At 36.0% G+C, this 12,565-nt stretch overlaps 1 protein-coding gene across 1 annotated transcript; it reads left to right on the top strand.

Moving 5' to 3' along the window:
- The first annotated feature begins 559 nt into the window (after nt 1-559).
- LOC106080683 (probable ubiquitin-conjugating enzyme E2 W-A) lies at nt 560-10,266 on the top strand. The gene is made up of 4 exons (XM_013242143.2): nt 560-668; nt 4,754-4,845; nt 9,423-9,754; nt 9,829-10,266. The coding sequence occupies exons 1-4, from the start codon at nt 651-653 to the stop codon at nt 9,840-9,842; spliced, it is 456 nt and encodes a 151-aa protein (XP_013097597.1). The 5' UTR covers nt 560-650; the 3' UTR covers nt 9,843-10,266.
- The last annotated feature ends 2,299 nt before the right edge of the window (nt 10,267-12,565 follow it).

The following is a 12,565-nucleotide window of genomic DNA, read 5'->3' as shown; positions in this document are numbered from 1 at the left end:
ATTCGGCCCGGCCGAACTTAGCACGCTTTTACTTGTTATTTATAGCTACTAAAAAGATCAATATTTTGTTATACACACTTGAACAATGACTTGTACTCATTAGTATTTGGTTCAAACCGGAACATATTTCGATATAGCTTCTAATGGGCTAAAGGTATGCATTTTTCACCGGAATTTGACAAAAGGTGGTTTACATATATACCCGAGGTGGTGGGTATCCAAAGCTCGGCCCGGCCGAACTTAACGCCTTTTTCCTTATTAGGGTTATTTTTCGTCTTTAACTACGGTTCATTGCCGTCTTGTCCCAAGGTCAATTTCTTAACTTTCACCTTTATTTTGACTTTCATTTTTAATTTTTGTTCCCTTAAAAAGTTGGAAAATTGATCATCTTTAAATTAAGTTTGCTAACCTTTAGCTCGAATCTTTAAAATTAGGACAAACCTTTTTTTCTGTGTAGAGATCAACACTAGAAGTTGGTCACTATTGGTTACATCAATAATTGACAGCGCGTTATCATGAAATTTATTAATAAACAAAATACAATCTGCAGTAAGCTCTCGTAGCTTGAGTCGAACGGTTTCAAGCAATAACCTCATAATTCTCTCTCAAGCGCATAAATTAATAAATAAATAAAACAAATTTCTAAGAAAATGTCATCTTTTAGACTGGCAAGTAGAAATATTAATATAAATAAATTAATATTAATATAAAGTTAAGTAAAGCTTAAAATGATCAAAGCACGAGACATATGCTTAGAAATACAATTTCTTATGAAATTAAAAGCAGTAGTTTCGTTTTCGCCAGTTTGACGAATATTATTATAAATAATGTTGTGAAATTTTAAGAATTTTAAACAAAGCAAAGCAACTACTTAGTCCAAATAGCAAATAGGATTATATATTTTTAAGTCAAACTGTTCCTCACCATTTCAAGTCAAACTGTCTAAAAAAAATTGCACAAATCACTCCTCATCAAAGAAATTATTAAAACAAAACATGTGAACGTATTGAAATTTCAATTTGTATGCCCTACACCACTACTGTGGTACAGGGTATTATAACTTAGTGCATTTGTTTGTAACACCCAAAAGGAAGAGATATAGACCCATTGATAAGTATACCGATCGACTCAGAATCACTTTACAAAGTACAGATCGCAATTTTTATCCGATCGTCTTCAAATTTGGTATGGGCATGTTTTTAGGTCTAGAGACGAAGCCTATTGAAATTGGAACATTGGATTGGATTGGATCATATTTGGATATAGCTTCGATATATATGTTCGACCGATTTGCAGTAATACACCCATAAAAGGGTCATTTGTTAGCTGAATCTTTCGAAATTCAACAGGGAGGATTTCCTTATGACTCTCGACATTACTGGTGAATTTCATTAAAATCGGTTCAGATTTGGATATGCTCCCATATATATGTTCGCCCGATTTGCAGTAATACACCAATAAAATGATCATCTGTTAACTGATTCTCTCGAAATTTGGCAGGAAGGCTTTTCTTATAACTCTCGATATTACTGGTAAATTTTATAGAAATCTATTCAGATTTGGATATAGCTCCCATATATATGTTCGTCCGATTTGCAGTAATACAGCAATAAAATGGTCATTTGTTAACCGATTCTCTCGTAATTCGACAGGAAAGATTTCCTTCGATTTCCTCTCGATGTTACTGGTGAATTTCATTAAAATCGGTTCTGATTTGGATATAGGTCTCATATATATATATATATATATATATATATATATATATCGCCCGATTTTCACTCCTAGACCCACTGCAAGTGTATTTATTGACCAATCTTCCCAAAATTTTGTACTACGCTTTCCTCGATGACTTCCACAATATCCATAAGGTTTGGTCGAAATCTGTTCAGATTTAGATATAGCTCCCATGTATATGTTCGTCAGATTTTGGGTAATTTATTGTCATTTGTCAACCGTAGTTATTACATTTTGAACATATTAGCTTCGCTCGAAATTGTATACAGGAATTTTAATAATTTATCTGAATACATCCGCCGAAGTCCATCAAAATTGGTTCAGAATTAGATGTAGCCTCCTTTTGTTTTTATAGGGTAGGTGTAGGGTATTATAAAGTCGACACCGCCCGACTTTTGCCTTTCCTTACTGGTTTTTGAGTGATTCATGTGGGAACTAGTTATGAGATTCACAATAAAAATCGAAATAAGTAGCACAAAAACCTTTAAACAAAAAACTTAAATTTGCTCTGTGAAACAAGAACCTTTCATAAAATACATAAGAACTGTATATTAGAGTCTCCCGAAACAGCAACAGTTTTTTTTTTTTTTTGAAACGCATTTCACATATTTTTTCCTTTTATTCCCAGTAAACGAATGCTGATACGCCGATACAATCGGATATTGCCGATATGTCATACAATCGGATATCTTATCTGTTTCTATGACAAATAGAAGAACAAAAAACCCGTTTTTTGCATGAATTATTTCAAGACCGAATAAAGCGCAAAGCGTGTGAAAACCGATATGTGATGGTGGTACATAAAAAGCCGACACCCAGTGGGAGAAAATCGAAGAAAAAACTAGTCAAAAATATGCCGCGTGGGAACGGGTAGATATATCTCCTTGAAATTTGGAATTGTTAGAGCTGAGAATAGAGATATCTCAGTAATTCTTTTTTCGTTTTGCTAATAAAAGTGCCCTTGAAAAACCAAAAACACATTCTGCCCGAATTTTTTTTACAATAATCCCCAAAATACCGCTTTCGGGCAAAGATGGTTTTGAAATTGCAGTGCGCTCATTTTGATTTGCTCTCAAACAATTTTTATGATTTCGACAGGTTATTGGTGCGTCGTTCAATTGCTTTTAAATGACTTTTATTACGATAACATTTTTCCCAAACAAACTGAAATCAAACCTCAAACCCTCCCCCTTACCCCAATTATCCAAAACACCAAGTCTCGGAGATGGGTGCACCGATTTTGTATGCCACCTTATCGTGATCGGGGGTCCCGACCATATTGCACACGTATGTTGAGGGTCATGGGAGAAACCAAAATGTGTGCTAAATCGGATGAGAATTGCTCTCTCCATATCTCCTATTCTATATTGTCATATAGGATGAGAATTGCGCCCTCTAGAAGCTCAAGAAGTCAAGAGCCAAGATCGGTTTATATGGCACCTATACCAAGTTATAGAGCCGATTTGGACCATGCTTCGCACAAATGTTGGGAGTGATACCACGAACACCACGTGCAAAATTACAGCCAAATCGGATACGAATTGCGCCTTCTAAAAGCTCAAGAAGTCAAGATCCAAGATCGGTTTATATGTCAGCTTTATCAGGTTATGAACCGATTTGAAACATGCTTAGTATAGTTGTTGGAAGTGATATTAAAACACTACGTGCAAAAATCGGACGAGAACTGCGCCCTCTAGAAGCTCAAGAAGTTAAGACCCAAGATCGGTTTATATATGGCAGCTATATCAAAACATGGACCGATTTGGCCCATTTACAATCCCAACCGACCTACACTAATAAAAAGTATTTGTGCAAAATTTCAAGCTCCTAGCTTTACTCCTTCGAAAGTACGGGTGCTTTCGACAGACAGACAGACATGGCTAGATCGACTTAAAATGACATGACGATCAAGAATATATATACTTTATGGGGTCTCTGACGCATATTTCGAGTTGTTACAAACAGAATGACGAAATTAGTATACCCCCATCCTATGGTAGAGGGTATATAAATTAAAAAAAAAATATTTCACTGTGCCCAAATCTACGTTCAAGGCCTGCAGAAGTAATTAAATTCTACGAGAAATCGGCTTGCTAATGACTGATAGATTTCGATGCTTAATCACTATGAGCTCCGTATCATATGAAATAATTATTTTAAAATGTGAATTAATCAGTGTAATCGTTTCGGGATTTTAAAATTGTGTGAATTCGTGTCATTGAAGCGTAGAGGTAAGCAAGTCCGCCAATGATGCTAAACGGGAGGGTTCAAAACCTCGCGAAACATTGGAAAAATTTCAAGTGGTGGTTATCCTATTGTTGGCAACATTTGTGAGGTACTATAACATGCATAGAAATCATGTAAACACTTATCTTCATAGAGGTGTCACACTGCGGGACTCGGCTATAAAACGACTTGAGCTTAAACTTGAATCGGACATCACTCGGACAGAAGTTTGCCCCTGTTCTTTAATGAAATGTTCATGGGCAAATTTTTGCTCTACTTCCTAATGCCTTTCTTTGAAATCATTATTGTAGTGGGTAAATATATCCGGTTTGGGGTGTATTTTGGGAGCCTATTTGCCCTTATAGTAAAAATAAGCTTTGTGCTATACTCTCAAATACTTTTTACATGAGCCCCATATTATCATAGTCGGAGAATAAGTCCTGTTTCATTTGAGCCCTATATTGGCGTGATTGGTCTATATATCCTTTTGACCTACCTTACTTCTTTTAGTATGCCCCAGTTTTAGTCGTATTATGTAAACGATGTACTTTCTTTCCAATGCACAATTATAGTTTGCAAGATTCTTCTTTTTAGATGTTTTTTGGCATTGACGAATCTGATTATATATCGAAATACTTCTTTTGCTCGAATTACCTGTCAAGCAAACTCTTGTGTTACACTTAGGTTCGACTTCAAGATCAGCGAACAGGTCATTACTTGTGTTTTAGTTTAAAGTTGCAATTCGTCACTGATATAAACTATGTAATTTGCCTTTGTTCTAAATATTTTACAGCAAAGAGTGCAAAAAGAATTGCGTCAACTAACTGAAGAACCCCCATCAGGAATTTCCGTCGATGTAGCAAGTTTGGAAGATAATTTATCAGAGTAAGTATTAAATAGATAAATTTATGTAAACGTTTTACAAAAGAATGTAACAAAAATAAACTATGAGATTTCATTCTTTATCGTTTTGATCTAATCTATCAGTCTATATGTGGATCAATCTAGACCACACTCAGCATGGTAGACGAAAGGTCCAATACAACTCACTGTTCTAAATTTGGCCTTAAATATGAGCCTGAAGATCGTTTCATTTCATTAACATTTTTTATAATGACAAAATTTCATATTTATAATTTTCTACAAAGACAAAATTTTGCCGAGGCTGCCCTGGGCCTTAACATTATTTTTCTTGAGGACAAAATTGTAATGAAATTCTTAGTAAAAACAAAATTTTAATGAAATTTTTTCCAAAAAAAATTAATGATATTTTTCTAGAGACAAAAAAGAGACAAAAGGGTCGGATCCCCTTCGAAATTATTCTTTAAAATTTTCTAAAGACCAAATCTTTATAAAATAAAATTTATTACATTTTTTCAAAAGACTACATTTTTATGAATTTTTTTAAGGACTAACTTTCAGCGAAAAACTCCCCAAATACAACCAACCTCGAGATTATTTTTTTAAACCAAAATTTAAATTTTTCCTAAACGTTTTTAAAGTCTTTTTATTATGCTTACCTTTCCCAAACAACATTTTCCCAATTTTTTTTTATGGACAAATTTCAATTAATATTTTTAAATAGAAATCCGATGTCCGATTTTGATGAAATTTTATCTCTATATATAAAAGAGACGCGTGATTGACTCATTGCCTGATTGGTTGATTGACTGACTGACTGATCAATGGCCCAAACGGCTAAAGCTATAGTCATGAAATTTGGCACGAATTTGAGTCTTGGGTCGAAGGCTCACGATAAGACGAAGTTTTGTGATATTCGTATGTTTAGGTACTAAAAAGTACGAAATAGTGATCTATTACTCAGCTCGAACGGATGGGACTAGAATTATGATTATGGGCTTAAATTAAAGATCTGCTCGAAAAAATAACATTTGGTGACAAAAGTTTCCCAAAATAGTATCGTAAGTAGGAAAAATGGAACGTTTTGTACCTCAATTAGTACCTTGTTTGTTGATTGAGCTAGAGCTTTAAATTTTGGAATTTCGGTTGATTATGGCAACTTAATTGGGATGCCAAAAGAGTTTTTGGACATTTAGAAATAAAACAAATAAAAGCGTGCTAAGTTCGGCCGGGCCGATTCTTATTACCCTCCACCATGGATCGCATTTATCTAGTTCTTTTTCCGGCATCTCTTCTTAGGTAAAAAAGGATATAAGAAAAGATTTGCTCTGCTATTAGAGCGATATCAAGATATGGTCCGGTTTGGACCACAGTTAAATTATTGGTTGGAGACCTGTATAAAATGTCAGGGGCTCAAGAAGTAAAATAGAGAGAACGATTTATATGGGAGCTGTATCAGGCTATAGACCAATTCAGACCATAATAAACACGTATGTTGATGGTCATACCAGATCGATTTGTATGGCAACTATATCAGGTTATGAACCGATTTGAACCATACATGACACAGTTGTTGGATATCATAACAAAATTCTTCGTCCAAAAATTCATTCCAATCGGATAAGAATTGCGCACTCTAGAGGCTCAAGAAGTGAAGACCCAAGATCGGTTTACATGGCAGCTATATCAGGTTATAGACCGATTTGAACCATACTGGGCACAGTTGTTGAATATCATAACAAAACACGTTGTGCAAAATTTCATTCCAATCGGATAAGAAGTCAAGACCCCAAATCATTTTATATGGCAGCTATATCAGGTAATACACCGATTTGAACTATACTTGGCACAGTTGTTGAAAAACATAACAAAACACGTCGTGTAAAATTTCATTCTAATCGGATAAGAATTGCGCACTCTAGAGGTTCAAGAAGTCAAGACCCAAGATCGGTTTAGATCAAAACATGAACCGATATGGCCCATTTACAATCCCAACCGACCTACACTAATAGGAAGTATTTGTGCAAAATTTCAAGCGGCTAGCTTTACTCCTTCGAAAGTTAGCGTGCTTTCGACAGACAGCAAACGGACGGGCATGGCTAGATTGACATTAAATGTCACGATCAAGAATATATATACTTTACTATATATCGAGTAGTTACAAACAGAATGACGAAATTTGTATACCCCCATCCTATGGGTATAAAAAGTACCAGAAAACGTTCGAAATAGGAGAACTTTGAATAGGGCGAACGGGTAGAGCTAGAACTTTGAAATTTGGCTTAAATGGTTTTGTGGCGGAATAAAGGGGGTAAAAAGAAAAATATGAAAATTGATGATGGAAACGGTTCGAACAAACTTCTCAAATAATGTGGTAGTCGTCGGGGAAAGCGTTGTGCATAGTTTTAGCAAGATTGGTCAAAAAATGCGTTTGCAGTGGCTCTAGGAGTTAAAAACGGGTATATGAGAGGTATATCTAAATCCGAACCGATTTTCATGAAATTCACCATTTATGTAAAGTGTCAAGAGAAAATCCTGCTAAATTTTGAGAGAATAGGTAAACAAATGACCATTTTTTTGCAATATTACTGCAAATCAGACAAACATATATATGGGAGTTATATCAAAATATGAACCGATTTCAACAAAAATTTATAGACGTTGTATAAGTCGTCGAGGAGAGCGTTGTACAAAATTTTGGGAAGATTGGTCAATAAATGCGCTTGCAGTGGCTCTAGGAGTGAAAATCAGGCAATATACATATATGAGAGCTATCCCTAAATCTGAACCAGTAATGTATTTTCATTTAAAAGCGCCACGTTTATATGTTTATGTAGTTTTGTTTAACTTTGTACTTAAAATATTTAAGCCACTGTAAAATGTTAATATTACTATTGTGCGTTAAAATGTGATTTTAGTGGTGAAAATTATTTTAAACTTCAAGAAAGATATCGATCTATAGCTTGATACAGCTTCCATATAAAACGATCTTCCGATCTTGAGCCCCGAAACTGACTATAACCTCTTCTTCCTCCGTCCTTATTCATTATTCTTTGTTTGCCTAAAAAGAGATACTGCGCAAAGAACTCGACAGATGTGGTGGTCCATGGTGGAGGGTATATAAGATTCGGTCCGGCCGAACTTTTACTTGTTCGGCCGGTTTTTACTTGTTTCTTCTAACATCCCCTTCATAATTAAGCAGCAGTCATTTACAGCAAACAACAGACTTTTCAGCAGTAAGCCTGTTGCTCTAAAATTGCAGAACTACTGCTGTAAAAGCAGAACTACTGCTGTAATAGCAGAACTACTGCTGTAATAGCAGAACTGCTGCTACAATAGCAGCAAAATTCACTACTAATATTCAGCAGACACTGTTTGCTATTTTCAGTAAAATTTTTACTATAAGTGTATGACTTCCAACAACCGTGATAAGTACGGTTCAAAATTTCAAATCGGAAGGTCGGTTCATATGTGAGCTACATATATCAGGTTAGGGACCGTTTCAGGTAATACTTGGCACGAATGTTGCAGATCGTAGTAGCCAAATGAGTGAGAATAGCGCCCTCTAAGGGCTAAAGAAGTCATATCGGTGGATCGGTTTATATGGCGACTATATCCAAATCTGAACCGATATGGCCCATTTCCAATCCCCATTGACCTACATCAATAAGAACTATGTGTACAAAATTTCAAGTAGGGACCGTTCAACTGCTATCGAGATTTCCACAACCGGACGGACGGACATGACTTAATCGATTCAGCGTGTAAAGACGATGAAGAGCAAATATACTTTATAGGGTCGCCGATCAATATTTTGAGATGTTACACACGGAATAACTAAATTAGTATTTCCCCATACTATGGTGGGGTGTATAAAATACGAATAAGTCGGGTTATGTTGAAAAGAGGGTGCGGCTATTAAACCACTCATGCCACTATGAACATTCACCTAAGCCAGTAATCGGCTTGTTGGGCACTATAAATACTAAAAAGTAACCTCGAAATTCCGTGCTGCTTGCAAAATCCTTAATTGTTTTCCATACCACGCCCCTAAGTTGGTTCATATCTGCTAGCGAATAAAATTCACTGAAAACGATGCATTTTTGGCGACAGTCCTATGATAAAATCACAACATTTGGTGCAGTTTTGGAGTATATCCAGATTCCCAAAAACTAATTTCTTTCCTACATCATTGGAAGCAAACATTTTGCTGGGTATCGATATAGGAACGAGCTGGAGTGGCAAAAGTTTTCGATCGGATACGATTGGTGTCGAGTGTTAAACATCAGTACCAAGCATGCAGGAATAGGAGGGACTCTAGTCCAAATGCTCTGGTAGCTGTTGTTACACAGCTAAGGGAAAGAACTGTTCTGGGGGTATACATTGTCGCTCGAAAGACTGATCTCATTTAATGTCTTACAGAATGCGTTCACTACTGTAGTGCTATCACCACACAAAACGGCTATTTGCAAAGGTTTTTACATACTTTTTTTTGACGCTCACTGTAGGTCTTCAAATATATAACTTAAGTGTAATCATGAGAGGATTTCCTACGTTATGTTACTGCTTTATCCGTAATTCTTTTGTGTTTATATTTCTAGATTGAAAATGAATTTGCATGGATTCGAAAATACACTTTACGAAGGTGAAACGTTTCAACTGCTTTTTCAATTCGATGAAAATTACCCTTTCCATTCGCCCGTTGTAAAATTCACTGGTAAAATCCCCATACATCCCCATGTATATTCAAATGGCCACATCTGTCTGTCAATACTCACCACCGGATGGCTACCTTCATTGACCATTGAAAGCGTCTGCTTAAGCATCGTCTCCATGCTTAGCAGTTGTCGGGTAAAACAACGGCCGCCAAATGATGCGAGCTATGTGAGTAGGGCCGGGGAAAACCCAAAATTAACTCAGTGGAGATTTGATGGTAAACTATAGACATATCCATTCATCAGTTGCTTCTTGATATAATTAGAATAATTACTTGTTGCTCTTTTCCAGATGATACTGTTTAGAGAATTAATAGGCTTCCATACTCCCTCCCGTTTTGAGGCTAACAACCATAGACTGAAGAAAAAAATACGGTACTTTGCCAAATCCTGCTGGTATTATTTTAATCTCATTTTTTATTTTAAACACCATTTGGTATTAATTCAATACCAGATTGAGTATACTATTTTCATTTAAAAGCGCCAAGTTTATATGTTTATGTAGTTTTGTTTAACTTTGTACTTAAAATATTTAAGCCACTGTAAAATGTTAATATTACTATTGTGCGTTAAAATGTGATTTTAGTGGTGAAAATTATTTTAAACTTCAAGAAAGATATCTATATCGTAGAATTTACTAAAGTATCTTGTAAGGTATGTGTGTTGGCGTGCTCATACAAATGCCACTTCTGAGAAACGCAAATAAAAATTGTAATAGCGTTTGTTTTAAGTCATTGTGGAATGGAATGTTCAAGTGATAACGAGAATGGTTTGTTACTAAATTGTTTTTATTTGAAATTAAAACCAATACCTGTTGGTTATAAATCTAATACCATCTAATACTACTTATTGTTTTCATTATCAATACCGTTTGGCATTCATTAGCAATACCGTTTGGCATCGAAATTAAAACGATTCGTATCTTTGTTCCTATCAGCGTGGAAATGTTTTATTATTCCACTACACATTGCAATTCAGATACACAGGGCAGCTGAAAATATATTTTTTTGCTTCAAATTATAAAAATATGTGAAAGTAATCTAAATTTCAGAATCAATTTATTTTTGCTTGATATGACTCCTTTTTTCTTGACTATTGCTCCGAGTCACACACACGCTTGGATACCAAGGATTCCTCAGATCCTGAATCCATACTTTGGAGACTGTATTCCAAAACTTTCAACCACCGATTGGAAGATTGGTAGATTGGATGAGGCTGATGGCGGACGGAGACATCCATTATTCGTACTAAACTCCGGCTGTCTCGCAGAACTCAAAAAGTCTTAGGGAGTTGTATCCTACGGATCAACAAGTTGAAATTGAAAGTGTATAGAAACTGTGGAGTTGGGGAATAAAAGAACGACTGCTTCTGCTTGTGTCAGAATGCCGTATATATACTGTGGGATGAGAGACACAAAGGTAATTTTTATTCTATAGCAGGAAAAAATCTATTTTTTTAAATGTTGGAGCTTCATCGAAATATTTATTGATTTATCATGATTAGAATATACATTTGCCATGCCGAGAAAATGTCGCTTGCCAAATTTAAGAAAAATTGGATTATGGATTGAATTATTCAAAGACAAAATGTACAATTAATGAGTAAAAGCGTGATAAGTTCGGCCGGGCCGAATCTTATATACCCTCCACCATGGATCGCATTTGTCGAGTTCTTTTCCCGGTGTCTCTTTTTAGGCAAACAAAGTAAAGGAATGGTTAAAAGAAAATAATTGCTTTGCTATTGGAGCTATATCAAGTTATGGTCGGATTCGGACCATAATGAAATGAATGTTAGAGACCATAGTAGAAGTCATTGTGTAAAATTTCAGCCAAATCGAGTAAGAATTGCGCCCTTTAGGGGCTCAAAAAGTAAAATAGGGAGATCGTTTTATAGGGGAGCTGTTTTAGGCTATAGATCGATTCAGACCATATTTGACACGTATGTTGAAGGTCATGTTGTACAAATTTCACCCAAATCAGATAATAATTGTGCCCTATAGAGGCTCAAGAAGTCAAGACCCCAGATCGGTTTATATGGCAGCTATATCAATTTATGTACCGATTTGAACAATACTTGACATAGTTGTTAGAAGTGATACCAAAACACCACGTGCAAAATTTCTGTCAAATCGGACTAAAATTGCGCCCTCTATTGGCTCAAGAAGTCAAAACCCAAGATCGGTTTATATGGCAGCTATATCAAAACATGGACCGATATGGCCCATTTACAATCCCAACCGACCTACGCCTACATGAAGTATTTGTGCAAAATTTCAAGCGGCTACCTTTATTCCTTCGAAAGTTAGCTTGCTTTCGACAGACAGACGGACGGACGGACATGGCTAGATCGACATAAAATGTCATGACGATGAAGAATATATATACTATATGGGGTCTGGGACGAATATTTCGAGGATTTACAAACAGAATGACGAAATTAGTATACCCCATCCTATGGTGGAGGGTATAAAAATGAGGTAAAATCAAATGTGGTATATAAAATTAAATGTAACGGCGACAAGTCCAATATATGCTCGATGGCATATATTGGCACTACGAAATTGAAAAAAGCCAAGGATAAACCAATCGAGCAAAAAACTGCTCTAGCAGCTCACTGTGCATTGACTGGTCATAAACCAAACTTCAACGACGTGAACATCTTAGCTCAAGAAAACAACTTTAGACGCTTGAAATTATGCACATATACTTCTTATTGGCGTAGGTCGGTTGAGATTGTAAATGGGCGATCTGGGATCTTGACTTCTTGAGCCACTAGAGGGCGCAATTCTTATCCGATTTTGCTGAAATTGTGCGCGAAATGTCTCGTTATGGCGTAGGTCGGTTGAGATTGTAAATGGGCGATCTGGGATCTTGACTTCTTGAGCCACTAGAGGGCGCAATTCTTATCCGATTTCGCTGAAATTGTGCACGAAATGTCTCGTTATGACTGACCAACAACTGTGCTAAGTATGGTTTAAATCGGTCCATAACTTGATATAACTGCCATACAAACCGATCTTGGTTCTTGGC

Source organism: Stomoxys calcitrans, chromosome 5, assembly GCF_963082655.1.
Source record: "Stomoxys calcitrans chromosome 5, idStoCalc2.1, whole genome shotgun sequence".
NCBI classification, from domain to species: domain Eukaryota; kingdom Metazoa; phylum Arthropoda; class Insecta; order Diptera; family Muscidae; genus Stomoxys; species Stomoxys calcitrans.
The sequence above is the reverse complement of the archived record's forward strand: the minus strand, read 5'-3'. Positions and strand labels throughout refer to the sequence as shown.